Source organism: Mauremys mutica, chromosome 2 (assembly GCF_020497125.1).
Source record: "Mauremys mutica isolate MM-2020 ecotype Southern chromosome 2, ASM2049712v1, whole genome shotgun sequence".
NCBI lineage: Eukaryota > Metazoa > Chordata > Testudines > Geoemydidae > Mauremys > Mauremys mutica.
The window spans coordinates 110,139,151-110,154,331 of NC_059073.1; the positions used below are offsets into that span (position 1 = coordinate 110,139,151).

At 41.3% G+C, this 15,181-nt stretch overlaps 1 protein-coding gene across 2 annotated transcripts in view; it reads right to left on the bottom strand.

The window, feature by feature from the left end:
- The window catches only part of CDKAL1 (CDK5 regulatory subunit associated protein 1 like 1), a 636,289-nt gene that overhangs the window by 24,539 nt on the left and 596,569 nt on the right, over positions 1–15,181 (bottom strand). For both annotated transcript variants that reach the window (XM_045004929.1, XM_045004930.1), the window contains exons 14-15: positions 13,671–13,754; positions 9,676–9,840 (exon numbers count right to left, since the gene is read on the bottom strand). In XM_045004929.1, coding sequence (XP_044860864.1) covers positions 9,676–9,840; positions 13,671–13,754 — 249 coding nt within the window. The remainder of the gene's footprint in view (positions 1–9,675; positions 9,841–13,670; positions 13,755–15,181) is intronic.

Below are 15,181 nucleotides of genomic sequence, written 5' to 3' on the forward strand. Positions count from 1 at the left end.
GGAGGCTCATTCCCCGGGTCTCTCTTCTGGCTGCTACTCACTTCTCCCAAAGATCCTTTTTTATTTTTAAAAGTCTTAACCTAGGGAACAAGCTGAGAATTATGAAATGAGAAACATTATAAATTTGGCAGAACTAGTTCACACAAAGGGTAATAAAACATGTGGAACAAGTTACCACAGACAGCAATTGAAACAGTGTATAAATTAGCTGACTGAAGAGATATCTAAATCTATATGAAGAGGAAGGGGAACTGAGGCATATTAAGAAAACCAGAGTTATGATAAACCCAAAATCAGCATGCCTATACATCCAGATAATTTCTACAGAAAACGACTATTTTTTCCTTTCTACATTTTGTCATATGATGAAAATTTCCCACCAAAGGGATCTCAGGCTCAGCAGATCTGGGTATGGTGATACATTCAACTATGACTGACAGCCTTGCCCCTAACTTCTCCCTGAGACCATTAACACTGTTCTTTACAATTATAAATTCTTCAGCTTGCAGCTTAACTGTTTCATTTATCCTTCTCATGACACAGAGCTTGTGTAAACAAGTGGAATCATTTTTGTAGTGCATAAGTCTTAACTCATCCTGTTTGAATTTCTAACAAAAGAGCAGTTCTCTTGCAAGTACTTGTTTTCTTATGGGTGCTCTGGTTTAGGTTAATCCTTAAGTAGGAACCTTGTAAGTTCCTTTGTTTTTTTTTGATGCTGAAAAGCCCCTAGAGAGTTTAAGCAGGCTGACAGATCTATGACAAGATTTAACCCATACTTAATGAAGTACATGAAATGTTACTTAAAAAGTAAATAAAATTCAGACCATTGTCATACAGTTATGATGCTTATTCCTGATAGTTATTTTATTTATTAAGCACTGACAGTAAACTCAGTATGCACAGCAATAACATGGGCCACAATTCAGCAAAGCATTTTAGGACATGGTTAGGTCAATCTCTATTCTCCACATCATTTAAGCACATGGCTATGCTTGCTTAAGTGCTCTTTTGAATAGGGATGCACATTAAGTGTGTAAGTGCTTTGCTGAATCAGGTCCTATGTACCTACACGTGGGCATATCATGTCTATAGCTTTACATCTTATTTTTATAGTTTATGAAACTCAACAGACCTAATCACTAATTGTAGAATTAAGATACACATATTCATTATCTGATTTAAAAAAAAAAGATTGCAGGCAAAAATTCATGACAAGTTTGCTTGGATCTAGAAAACAATCTACAACATTTTTTTAAATGCCCAAAGCATGCAGAGATTTTGCTAGATTCATTAGGACCCTGATTCAGCAAAACCCTTAAGCATATGCTTAAGTCCTATTGATTTTAACTGTATTTAGGCACTTGCTTATGGCCTTACTTATGGCCTTTGCTGAATGGCACCTAAATCTGGCACAATGAGATGTAAATTCCCATCATGGCCCCTTCTGGCCAACTTTCTACTGCTGGACCAGAGTTTACACCAGTCTAAACCAGGAGAAATCTGGGAAGGATTTAATCATCATAGTTTACTTGTTTGAAACTAATCTTCCTATGAATCACTATAACTGTACACTTGTCAGTGGCTCTTACTGAAAATTCTACTTTTAAGGCAAAATTTTGGTCCAGATAAACAACAGCTGTGCAGTGCCTTAGAATATAGCACATCTACTACAGTCCCTAGATTTGTTCACTTGGAGGTTGGGCATTCTTAAGTTCAGAGCTCTGGATTCAGAGACTCACTTCTTCCCTTTTTCCAACAGAGTCTGAGGTGGTTGAACTTCAGGGCATTTTGCCAGGCCCATCTATTCACTCAGGCTTTTTCTAAGAGGGTGGCATTTGACGGGGAGGGTAACTGTGAGAGGAAGCTTTTATTATCCTTAAGCAACATGTATTCAACTTATGTATACATGAGATGTATTTTTACACATTTTTTTTAAAAAAGCAACAAAAACAGCTGGGTGAAATATTCCTTCAAACTTTGTCTGCTTATGAGTTGGCAAAAATATTTACTAAATTAGGAACATTTTATGATAGTAAAATCTTTATGAAAGTTTGTGTGAAATTTTTGCATGACCTCTTTGAAGTTTAAACATGGTAGATGGTGACTGGTCACAACTTATATGACATTGACTTTGGTTCCCTGATTGCCTGAGTCTCACCCATGTTTGTCAAGTGGGACAGCAGAAGCCATTTTGGCTAATTTTGCATTGTAGTTTGAGAGTTCTCTATGAGCTAATCAAAGAAAACTGCTGGAAGTTATGCAGCAGGCAGGGAACAGGCTTCTATTTCTTCTTCCCATGAGAGCAGTCCAGCTCCACTCCAAACAGTTTCACACAGTCATCTATACTCTGTTCTGTTTGAGGTTTCTCCCATCATTCAATTTATATGCAGTTTTTCTGTGTTCAGGCTGGTTTGCAGCTTGCTTTTACATGTAACTTTGCATTCTGAGGTTTTCAATTGTAAAAAATTATTCTTTGTCATATTGTTTGCATATGTGTATAGTTTTGAAATATTCTTCTGTTTTTAGCAGAAAGAGGGAGTATTGCTGGAAACAGTAAAATCTTTCAAAACAGTACATATTTTTGATGGGTCCATTGAAACAGTGACTATAACACTAAATAATGCTTATGGTACACTATAGAGAACATATTCACTTTGCTACTGCACTGTAATATCCTTAACCATCAATCACCACTGTCATGGCCCTAAGTCAGCACTCCATCCTATTCAGCAAAGCACTATGCATGTGCTTAACTTTAAGGCATGTACTGAAGTCTCACTGACTTATCTGGGAGTTAAGCATGTGCTTAAGTGCTTTGCTGAATAGGAATGGACATCAGTATATGCTTAAGTGCTTCACTGATATGGGACTTATATCCTTCTTACTCACTCCTCTTGCTCCACACTGCCTATATTTAAATTTAAATTCAGATGATTCTTCAAATGGCTGCCATCTTGAAAACCTGCTCCATCCCAACAGACAGTGAAAGGATGAGAAGAGAAATTTGCAATGAGAGGACCACTGACAGAAGGAGAAGAGGGCCCAATACTGGTGACACTGTATGTATATCTACCTCAAATCCCCTAGGTATCTCAGCTGCTTGCATTGCTAGCTGCAAGATACTGGCTTCTAACTACAAGAGCTTCTGGCTGTCTAAGAGACAGTTATGCTGAGTGACAGCAGTCTGATGGCTCATAAAAGAATCATCTGGCAGCTGGTTACCATCGTACAGCTGCCAACTCCTTGGAACCTCAAAACTGGCTTAGCCTGTTTGTGTGTGGAAGGGGTTGGGCAGGAAGGAGGGAAGAAGGCTGTAAGTTTGAATTTTTGTACAAGCATCATTTAAAATTTCTCCTCCATCCCACATACTGTTAATTTGTTGTAATTGTGGAAAAACTAATAAAAATGCAGCAGTTTTGCACTTCCTCTTTCAAAAACTGGTACAGTCTATATTGCCAACTCACCTCATTTTATTGCAACTGTGGAGATTTTGAGGGTTTTTTTTAATGTGTCTGATGAAAACATGACGAAAAGCTGTCCACCCATGAATTTTCTCTTATTCAATATGGTGATTATCTCCTATTACTGTCAATGGGGCTGAAGCCAGCAAGATGGCTACCAGGTCCCTACAGTCTTGTTGCATGTGACAGTGAGGCTGCCCTTAATAAAGTGAGCTACTACTGCTCACTGTTTTCACTGAGACTGAAGCCAGGCCACAGGCAAAATGACTGCCACTGTATGGTTCAGGAGGCTAGACAGGACACAGGGAATTGTGAGAAGCAGTAGAGACACTGAAAGGTGGATGGGGAGGATGAGGGGGAGGAAGGGCAGCGGAGAGGCATATTTGGGGGAATAGGGTAAAGTGGGATGTGAGGAGGAACGAAAAGACAGTTACCTTTTCTGTAACTGGTGTTCTTCGAGATGTGTTGCTCATGTCTATTCCACAATAGGTGTGCGTGCTCGCCATGTGCATCGGTGCCGGAAGTATTTCCCCTACAGTACCCGTAGGAGAGCGCCTCAGTGACCCCTGGAGTGGTGCCTCCATGGTGTGGTATAAGGGGCACTGTGTGCTCCCCCACCCTCAGTTCCTTCTTATCAGACAACTCCAACAGACGGGACGCAGGGAGGGATGAATAGACATGAGCAACACATCTCGAAGCACACCAGTTACGGAAAAAGTAACTGTCTTTTCTTCTTCGAGTGATTGCTCGTGTGTATTCCACAATAGGTGATTCCAAGCTATATCTGTTGGAGGTGGGTAAGAGTTCACAGACTCTCACGACGGAGCACAGCCCTACCGAACCCAGCATCTTCCCTGGTTTGGGAGACGATCGTGCAGTGCAAGGTGAACGTGTAAACTGAAGACCACGTGGCAACCTTGCAAATGTCCTGAATGGGGTCATGGGCTAAAAAGGCAGCCAATGAGGCCTGTGCCCTAGTCGAGTGCGCCGTCACAATTGGTGGCAGAGGGATTCCCGCCAGGTCATAACAGGTACGGATGCACGAAGTGGTCCAGTTGGAGAGCCGCTGAGTGGAGTCAGCTGACCTTTCATGCGCTTGGCTGAGGTGATGAACAGTTGCGAGGACTTTCTGAATGGCTTAGTCCGCTCCAGGTAGAACACCAGAGCCCATCTCTCATCCAGTGTGGAGACGGCACTCCTCACTGGACGCGTGGGGCCTGGGGCAGGGGACCGGCAGAAAAATGTCCTGATCCATGTGATAGGCAGAGATCACCTTTAGGAGGAACGAAGGGTGTGGGAGGAGCTGGACCTTATCCTTAAGAAACACCATGTATGGGGGCTCGGAGGTCAGGAACGTCCCACCGACTCCTTCCTCGGAGGTCTGGAGAGGAAGGCCGATGGTCCTTCTGAGGTTCCAGCCACCAAGCGAGCCCCCACTGGGGGCTGCGTTGGGGGCCACGGTGCCCACTGGTACCATTGGGCCAGCCAAAGGGCCCAGTGCCACTGCACCTGCTGTGGCACCAGCAGACCCGGTTGTTCGGCCTGGCTGGAGGACTGGTTCCATCAGTAACAGTTGCTCTGCAATCGGCTCTGACGGGCAGACCCAAGACAGCGAGACGCTTGCGATCGATGCCCAGGGCTGTGGAGACGGTGCCGTGGCAGGGTCCTGGAGCGGGATGCCAAACGGAAACGATGTCAATGTCCATGCCGTGACTGGCTGTGATAACCCCTCTGAGACGACGTGACGTCTGCCTCAGTCCCGTCGGTGTTCGCTCCTCGAGGCGGAGCGGTGCCGAGAGTCTCGGTTGGACAGAACCCAACCAGTCTGGTGGGCGTCGAGGGCAATCCACGTGGACTTTGCCCTGACCGGTCTCTCAGCGGAGAACGGTGTCGGGAACGCTTGACTGAGACTGGTACCGAGCCACGGGTGACTGCACAGATCACAGTGGCAGCTTGCCTCTGGAGTGCAGGGCCGACATCGGTGGTGCTTCTGGTACCGGGATGGACATAACATCCTTGGCCACCTGCAGGGCCTCTGGCGTGGAGGGCATCTGGACATCCAAGGAGGCCTGCTCTGAATGGGCTGGGCTACTCCATTCAACTTGAGTCAGAGGCCTAGAGGCCAGTGGGGATTGAGGACTGCCCGACATGGGTCTAGCCTCTGTCCCGGGTTTACTCCAGGCCATGGCAAAGAAGGCCTATTTCTAGCCTTCTTGGTGTGCCCCGTGGACGGGGAGCAGTGCCAACTGGTCGATGGCGCCAAAGGGTCACCACACACCGACACCGTGGTGCCCGGTACTGACTTGGAGTGGTGCGCCGGAGCTGGGGTCAGCGCCGACTCCACCAGAATAGCCTGGAGCCTAATGTCCCCTTCTCTCTTTGTCTGAGGTTTAAACGACTTGCAAATCTTGCAGCAATCGCTGAGCTGGGTTTCCCCCAAATAGCGCAGACAGTTTGTGTGCGGATCACTCAGTGGCACAGATCGCCTACAAGTGTCGCACGACTTAAAACCCGGGGCGCGGAGCATGCCCTGGCCCAGGCGCTCTACTAAACAAAACTAACTAAACTACTAACTAACTACAGGTACCATACACTGAACGAACAAGCAGTTTTGGGGACGAGCTACAGCAAAGCTGGAACAGAGCAGTTCCGAAGCACCTTCACTGGCGGCAAGAAGGAACTGGGGGGGAGAGGGGGAGGGTGCATAGCGCTCCTTATACCATGCCATGGAGGCGCCACTCCAGGGGTTGCTGAGGTGCTCCCCTACGGGTACTGCTAGGGGAAAAACTTCTGGCACTGGTGCACGTGGCGAGCATGCACACCTATTGTGGAATACACATGAGCAATCACTTGAAGAAGAAGAAAGGGTTGTGGCAGGGGGGTCCGGAGCAGGGGGAAGTAGAGTCTGCATGGGTGGGGTGCGAGGCCCAGTCTCAGGGGCAGAAAAGTTTGGGTGGGAAGTCTGGGAAGTGCTGCTTCTTGCAGAAGGCTAAACCAAGCCCATATTGTTTTTACTGTGACATTATCACTTATATGAATAAGCATTTGCATTGAAACACTGTCAATTTTGGAATATTACAACTACTTACAACACTTCTTTTTAAATAATATTTAATTGAAGAGACATTACATAACACTGTGCTCCCCGAGGAGGCTGGTTACTGGTCAACTGCCCATTAGCTAACACTGATGAGTTATTTCATACTTACTTGTGAATGTCATCTGTTCTTTTATTGCAGTACTACATAAGCAGAAGCATATTTCTCTTCTGCTGTTGCATACAATGTTCATTTTTGTCTAAGACCCTCCTCGTGACATACTTATCCACATGCTATTCAGTTAAATTCAGAAAGCAGGAATTAATGTAAAGTTCTTTAATTAATATATATCTGTAACTCATCAATCCTAAAAAATATTATAAATTCTATATGAGAGTGAGAGTCATGATACATTAAGTAGCTCAGTGGTTCTCAAGCTATTTACCATCCACTCTTTCTTTTATCAAAGAAAATAAACTAGAAGGGGAGAGATTCAAAACAATAATAAGAAATGAATGGCTGTTCCTCTATCTTAGGGTCAAGGAAAGGGTAAGTGGAGTCTCCATGTCAGCGGCCAGAGAGAGGCGTCTATAGTTGTGTGCATTAAAGGCTGACTTTTCGACCAGAAATTAACACAGACTTTGGCAGAAAAGTAGAGGAGAGTTGAGACAAAAGATGCACTAAAAACATGACCTGATTAAAAAACCAAAACAAAAAACCTTTATGATTTTGGGGGTCAATATCATGATTTTTGATCTCTTGAGGTTGCAGAGCCCTGTTCCACTTCCAGAGGCAGAATCAGAATATATTTTTTCCAAGATGTGTCCATCCCCCCAATCTGTTGTGTGCATACATATGAATATAACATATTATAAATGTAAAGAGCAACACACAGTCAAACATACATCTCCCTGTTTTCTTTCCATAAGCCAAAGACATCAAAGATGGCTGCCATGCAGTTTTTGCACAAAAATTCTAAGCTAGAATTGGTTTTCTCAAGCTGATCTGTGGGGGAAAAAAATTGTCCCTCAATTTTTTGCCAAACGTCCAAACCTAATAATAATTATTAAGAGTATCTTTTTCTTCCAAGTACACCTCTACCCCGATATAAGGCAACTCAATAGAACACGAATTCAGATATAACGCAGTAAAGAAGTGCTCCGGGGGGGAGGGGCTGTGCACTCTGGTGGATCAAAGCAAGTTCGATATAACACGGTTTCACCTATAATACGGTAAGATTTTTTGGCTCCCAAGGACAGCGTTATATCGAGCTAGAGGTGTAAAAGCGATAAAGAAAAAACCCAACAGAGTGCCATCCTATGTATTTCCTAGCAGAGTAAGTAAAGAAAGTACCAGAATCATCTCCTGAGTATTAGAGATACATCCATTAGTGGGAAATGCTGAACTAACTGCAGGAAGTAGAAAATGTCTGAAGCCTGGTTCAAAACCGTTAGATTTAGCTTCCCACTATTGAAGATGACACAGGTAGCTACAGATCTAGGTCCTGACGTCTTTTCTTAACATGTCCAATAAAGAAACTATAAGTAATATGACTCTTTAAAGGAACAAACTCAATCAGCCAAAAAAGTTATGAAAGCCATTTAGGGTTTCATATCCCTGTTGTTGCCTTGCATTTGGACAGTACAGGAGCTGGTCAAATGGCAGTAGCACATCACTTGAGAACTTTGCACCTTGCCTGTATCTCCGCAGTTGTTTTGAAACCACTTGAATCATGTTGGTTCTAATAATTTTTTTCTCTCTCTTTTAACATATAAAATATCAGTCAGCATTCAAGTCTGCTCATTCCCATGCTACAAGCTTTTGGCAACACATACTCAGCTTAATGACAGCTCTGCTTCTGTTTCAGTGGATTATTTTTAAAAAACGTGATGAAAAAACCAGCTGTGTTTAAGTAGTTAAGTCCAATCAGTCACTGTGAGATTTTGGCTGTTTACTCCCTTAACAGTCCTATGCCAGGCCAAAAACCCAAAACCCAAACACACACACACACACACCCACACACCCACCCACACCAGTTATTACTTATGTTTCATGATGTGTCAAACACATTACTGCACGTACAGATTTATTACACTGTAGTACTGTGTTTCCACAGCCAAACCTCTTCAAGGTATCATTCTAACTTATCTGAGCATTAGTCCAGAAGTGTCCATTTTAAAACAACCATCTCACACTGTAACGACTGAAATGTTTTTTCTTATTAATACTTGTCTACAATTTACTGTAAAAAGGAAAAAGCACCAAGGTGACTAAGTATCAGAGGGGTAGCCGTGTTAGTCTGGTTCTGTAGAAGCAGCAAAGAATCCTGTGGCACCTTATAGACTAACAGACGTTTTGCAGCATGAGCTTTCGTGGGTGAATACCCACTTCTTCAGATGCAAGGTGCAAGGTGACTAAATAAATTGTCAGGTATCTTTCTTCCATACACTAAACTACTGCTACATATATTTTTGGAGCTCCTAACAATTCTGCTGGAGAAAGGACATCAAATGATGCCTAGAAATGTGATACACATTCTCATTTCACACTCCATCAGCTTTTACAACAGGAGCTCCATGACATGTAAGAGGACACTTGGTAAACTGCCATATTTGCCAAGATATAGAATACAGGATAAAGTTACATTTAAAAAAAGAAAAAAAGTTTTATGTTCTCTGCACGACTAAATCAGCTGTCTAGCTTCAACTGAATATGTTAGAAGTATACAATACTTTTCTCCACTGGTGGAATCTGAACCTCTGGAAAGATGTACATTGAGGTATTTTAATACAGGCTTAAAATTAATGTATTCTATATTACAAATATTTTGGTAAAGAAAAATATACAATTCCTTCCTAAAGTTTACTAGGTTAGAGATATACTAGATTATATAAATCACTGGTGTTGAATCTTTTCCCTGCTAATAATTTCTTTCCTCGTGTTACATCCTGCAACAAGAAACAAGTTTATTATTGTCTTTACAGGCAAAAAAATAAAGCTATGGGCATTAGCAAAAACATCTTTTAAATTCAGATTTCAAACTATCAGAAGATTAAAACTTCATACATACATAAAAAGGGAACTATAAAGGAAAACAGAAACAGAGCCTGGAATCATTATTCTTGAACAGCTGTTGTTTTACTGGTGTAGTAAAGCAGAAAATGTCTTTTACTCACCTCTGTTATACCGGAAACCTCTCCTTTTGCTAGTGGTCTGGTGATGGATGGAGTGAACACATTGGCATCTGACACTGGCCGTCCCTTCATGAAATGTTTCCCTGCTTCATAAATGTCCACTTCTACCATTTTACCCATGAATTCAGGGTCCTTTGGCACGAGAACCTTTAAAAGAAATTGTTCAGATGGTACAGACACATTTCCTATGGTGAATGTCTTAGGACTCAAGTCACCACAGATTTCATTCAGAAAGCAGAGTTTTGGTGAAAGGTCAGTGTGAAATCTGAAAAACTCAAATCTCGTTCACCTGCATGCTCTACTTCCCCCTAAAAAACATATCTGTTTAGTAATATCTCCCATTTGTACTCCTAAAGAGCTATTCAGCATTAGATCTGCTTTTTTTAACTATACTTAACTGCCTGAGTAATACCTTTTGCAGACAAAAGAGGTGGGTGTGAGCTGCAAAATTTAGATCAGGAATCAAATCCAAACACCTCCGAAGGTTACTTGCTCAAGATAACTATACTAGATGTCTCTAACTCTTTCTTTTTTCATCTCTTTATTACATGATAACCTATTGGTTCTTCAGCTGTAAGATCTTCATGGCATAAACAATGTCCATATGTGTTTATACAGAGCCTCACCCATATCTTGATTGTGGCCTCTTGTAGAAGGGTATGTCTACACTTCAACATAAGCCCAGGGTTTGCACTCAGGCTCAGGCTTAACCCCTTTCCATCTTCACACAAATTGCAGTAACTCAGGGCTCAGACCCAGGGTCCCAGGACTCCGTGGAGGTGGAGGGTCTGAGCTTTAGTCAAGCCAGGACCCAGCAGTCAAGCCCTCTTGCTTTGCAGTGTAGGTGTAGCACCACTGGACTCATGCTCTGCAAGTCTGCTAAAAGAATTCCACAATCCCATGGGTCAACTTTTTTTGTCCTCTGGACAGTCAAGTTTGGTGGACAATCAAGTTTTCCCACATTGCACCATGAACAAAGGGCTAGAGCAGCCACATTTTGGGAGGGTGCTAGAAAGTTTCGGATATGGGTGGTTGGATTCGGGCCTACATAATGCAGTGTAGACTCTGGAGCCCCAGGCTCCAGAGTTCAGCAACTCCTAACCTGGGTTACAAATGTGTGTAGACACTCAAGCCCTAGGTTAAGAAACCCAGGGCCTGCAAGTTTGAGTTCTACTAAGCTTGGGCTTACACTGCAGTGTAGACATCCCATGATTCTTTTCTTAAGAGTCTTTGGTGAGAGACCTTGTCAAAGGCTTTCTGAAAGTCCAAATACACTATATCCATTGGATCACCCGTGTCCACATGGTTTGTTGACCCCTCAAAGAATATTAATAGATTGGTGAGGCATGATTTAAAAAGCCATGATGACTCTTCCCCAACATATCATGTTTATCTATGAGTTGATAATGCTGCTTTTTCAACCAATTTGCCTGGTACTGAAGTTAGACTTATGGGCCTGTAATTACCAGGATTGACTCTGTAGCCTTTATTTAAAAAAAATTGCCAGCAATTAGTTATTCACCAGTCATCTGGTACAGAGGCTGATTTAAGTGATAAGTTACATACCACAATTGGTAATTCTGAAATTTCAGATTTGAGTTCCTTCGGAACTCTTGGGTGAATACCATCTAGTCTGGTGACTTATTACTGTTTAATTTATCAATTTGTTCCAAAACCACCTCTATTGACACCTGAATCTGGGTCATTTCCTCAGAAATGTCACATAATAAGACTGGCTCAGGTGTGAGAATTTCCCTCACATCATCTGCAGTGAAAACTGAATCAAAGAATTAATTTAGCTTCTCTACGATGGCCTGGTCTTTCTTGAGTACTTCTTTAGCACCTCAATCATCCAGTGACCCCACTGATTGTTTGGCAGGCTTCCTGCTTCTTATGTGTTTAAAAATGATGCGTGTACACAGTGTGTATTAAGAATTATGGATATATGCTGGGCTTATGACTAAAGTGTATTTAAACCAGGCATATCAAGGGGAGTTAGTAAACAGGTCTGCCCTAGATCTAGGTATACAAAGCTATGAAGCTAACAAGTGGGAAAGGAGACAGCTTTCAACAGGGAAAAGAAACTTTCTCTGGGCTATAAAAGCAGAGTGTCTGAACCTTAAGTCATAAGCAATTGAATCAACTAATTGTATACAATATAACTGTATTATAAAAGCTTATTGAATGACATATTCTATGAAAGCCCATGACAAACTGATTAATATTATTGTAAAATGTATGTATTAACACTACATAAAGAATTATAGATATTCATTGATATTAGGCTTTACATTCTGTGTCCAACAAAGGAAGAAAAAGGTCTCTCTCATACAGGAGGGAATGGCACAGCTATTTACCTGTCTTCTATGTACATTAAGCATGGTAGAATCAAAACTATGGAAGTCCATTTACAAACAAGGGGATGGGAATCCCACACAAAGGAAACAGCAGCATGAGGTCATCCTGCCTCTTCCAAAAAGGTAACTGAACTTTGGAAGATATGAGAAAGACAGAAGCCATCTTTGGTATCCATCATTAGACAGACACAAGGTTACAGAGCTCTTGCAAGCTGAGAAAGATGGATAATTCAACCAAGGGGGGACTGAAGTCTATGGAAACTGAATGAGAAACTTGCTTAGGCAAAGATCTTTTACCTATAAAGATAAGAGAAACCAGTCCCTTGTGTTTCTGTGGAAGGTCCTGACTGAGAGAAAGTTACCCATGGGTGGCCAAAAGGAAGATTGGCAAGAAATCTACCTTGAACAAAGACTGCAGCTTAAGTCAAGTCAAGTCTTAGCCACTAGAAAGCATTTTACTAGTAACTATCTTCTTTCCTTATATTTGAACACCTATATTTTGTTAATGACTGTGTTTTATTTTTACTATAAACCATCTCAGTGCTGTGCTTGAAGGGAAGGTTGTATCCCTCCCGCCCCTTAAGATAATAAGCTGTAATGTGCTTTTGTATCTTTAAAGCAGCAATGAACCTTATTATTTCTCTGAATGGTCCAAATGAGGGCCAAACACTTCAGGACACACGGTTCTGGGGAAATTCAGGACTGGGAGTGTGTTAGGATCATCCTGCTGGTTGTAACCAGGGCTGGTGAAAATCAGTGGGGCTGTAGACAGGCTGCTAGGGTTAGAGCTGCAAGCCAGGGCTATCTAGTACACAGACACTCAGGGTGTGACCTGCATGCTTATAGGCTTGCTGTGAGAATCCCAGGCTGGGATCTACAGCAGCAAAGCACTGTAAGGCACCCAAGGTTGAAGGTCAAGTGGTGACACAATGCTGAAAGAGATCTTCCATACACTATGCAGAAAATTAGACAGGTGCTTGCAATGTTATATGGCAGTAAAAGAAAGGAATACTAGCTTAACATTTTTTTTTTTGCAAAAACTAACTGAAATACAGACAATTGCAAGAAAACTAAATTAACCCTTATTATCTGCATTTAAGTAATGCTGATAATTTTGTGAGGCGGGTATTTTAGTTCAGAAGGGTTGTGTTCTATGTGGAAGGGTTTCATTTGCAAACAAATACTTAAAAACAAATTGCATATATTTAAGATTGAAGTGCTATGAGTCTAAACACGAGAGGTAAAAGCTCCTTCTGAATCAAGATCTTTCTTGCCTTTTTTCTATTCTTTTTTAACAAAGACTTTGCCAAATTGCAGTGTCCAGAAGTGCTATCTGAAAGATTACTGAAAATCATCAGTTTTTATGTGTATCCATGTACACAAATATCCATTACGTATATTTTAATTCATTTATGGTATTTTCACAGCTACAAAACACCACGATCCAGAATCTCCCATTAATGAGTCTAGATAGTTGTACCCCTCTTGGCAGGCAGAATTTTCTCCTTTGCCTTTGTTTTGAACTGTAGCACTTTTACTGTTGGCCTTGTTTAGGGAGATTACCAGAAAGTAAAAAGAACATTATTGAGATTTTAATTTTGTTTATTTATTTTACAGTACCTGCTCGTAGAATTGATTGTGAGCAACATAAAACTGGCAATCAAAAGATTCTTCTGTCACCAGAACTCTCTGTCTCTCACCAACCTGGAAAATAGAAAGGTAAAGAGTTGAGTCTGAGAGTAAAACCCATAAAATACTCCCTGAAGGAGGATGCCTCCAGAAACTTCCTCTTGAATTTAACAGAGTGCCTTTGGCTAATTTAGCAGCTAAAACAAGAAAATTAAATACATTAAACTGCCTGTAAGATAATATTGACCATTTGATTACATTAAATTAACATAGTTTGAAAATGCATGGTGTAATATACACGTTGTTCAAATGTGAAACTTTAATGCAAAAAGTCAATCTGATTTTTTCACTCATTATGAATAGGGTGTCAGAAATCAAAATATTTTAGACATACACCTTTTTCCACAACCCCACAAAAGCAAACAAAGCCCCAGCAGCTTTCTGTATTATTTGCAATAATTTGTAAAAATGAGCTAGACACAGGCTGCTGCCAGATCCAAATTTGTTGAAATTTCATAATGATACAATGAATTAGTAATAACCATCTGTGAGTGATGAGGAACTGTGATACTGTGGAAAACCTCCAGATATACCAGCACAAAACAAGTCCATTCACCTTTCACATTTTTCAGAATTCTTTAACCACATTTTCTACACAAAACAAAAATGGTTTATTCCTTCACAGCCCATCTTCTTCCTCCCTCCGCAGCGATATCACAATGCTGTATTTGTGACATCATATTCGTTCCCATGGCAATAGGTGTAGTCATCACAGTTTTTCACTCCTGGATTAAGAAGACTGACTATGAGGAGGAAATCTTTTAACAAAACACACAGATTCAATAACATTCAAGGGAGCATAATCACTGGAAAAAAAAGCTATCACATATTTATTATCTCCAAACATGGCCCATTGTGAATAATATCTTTTAAAAGGCACCAATCATATTTTATGACATTGCCAAAAAGTTGAGCATGGGGAGCCAAGTGTATTTACAGATAGGCCTGAGTAATCAAGTATAGATCAAGACCTGAATTTTCTCAAAGTTCAGAGGTGTTTGAATGAGTGGTTTTGGTTTGATGCATTCTTACACTGCCTTAAGAAGTTCAGATCTGGACTTTTCCCTAGCTCAGGGATATTAGTATCCATGTTTTTAGCTTGGGCCAACTGTAGCTGAACGTTTTATCTGAATGTAGACTGGATTTTTTCTGACTTGTTTGACAAATGCATTCTTCGAATTACTGCTTCTCAGCAATTTGTTTATTGCTTTTATTCTTATCCCCCATTTTGAGACTCGTCACCATGTTCTAGCTTTTAAGCATTTAGTATATGTAAACAAAGCTCCATTAAAGACCACCTGTCACTTAAAGAAAATCACTTCCACCACATCTGAGAAATGGCTGTTACACAAAAACTGTGAGGTCCTTCTATGAAACAATCACTTTGAGAAAGCTAGAAAGACCCAGATAAACTGACTGAATTTACACAGTTCAAGTAGTGA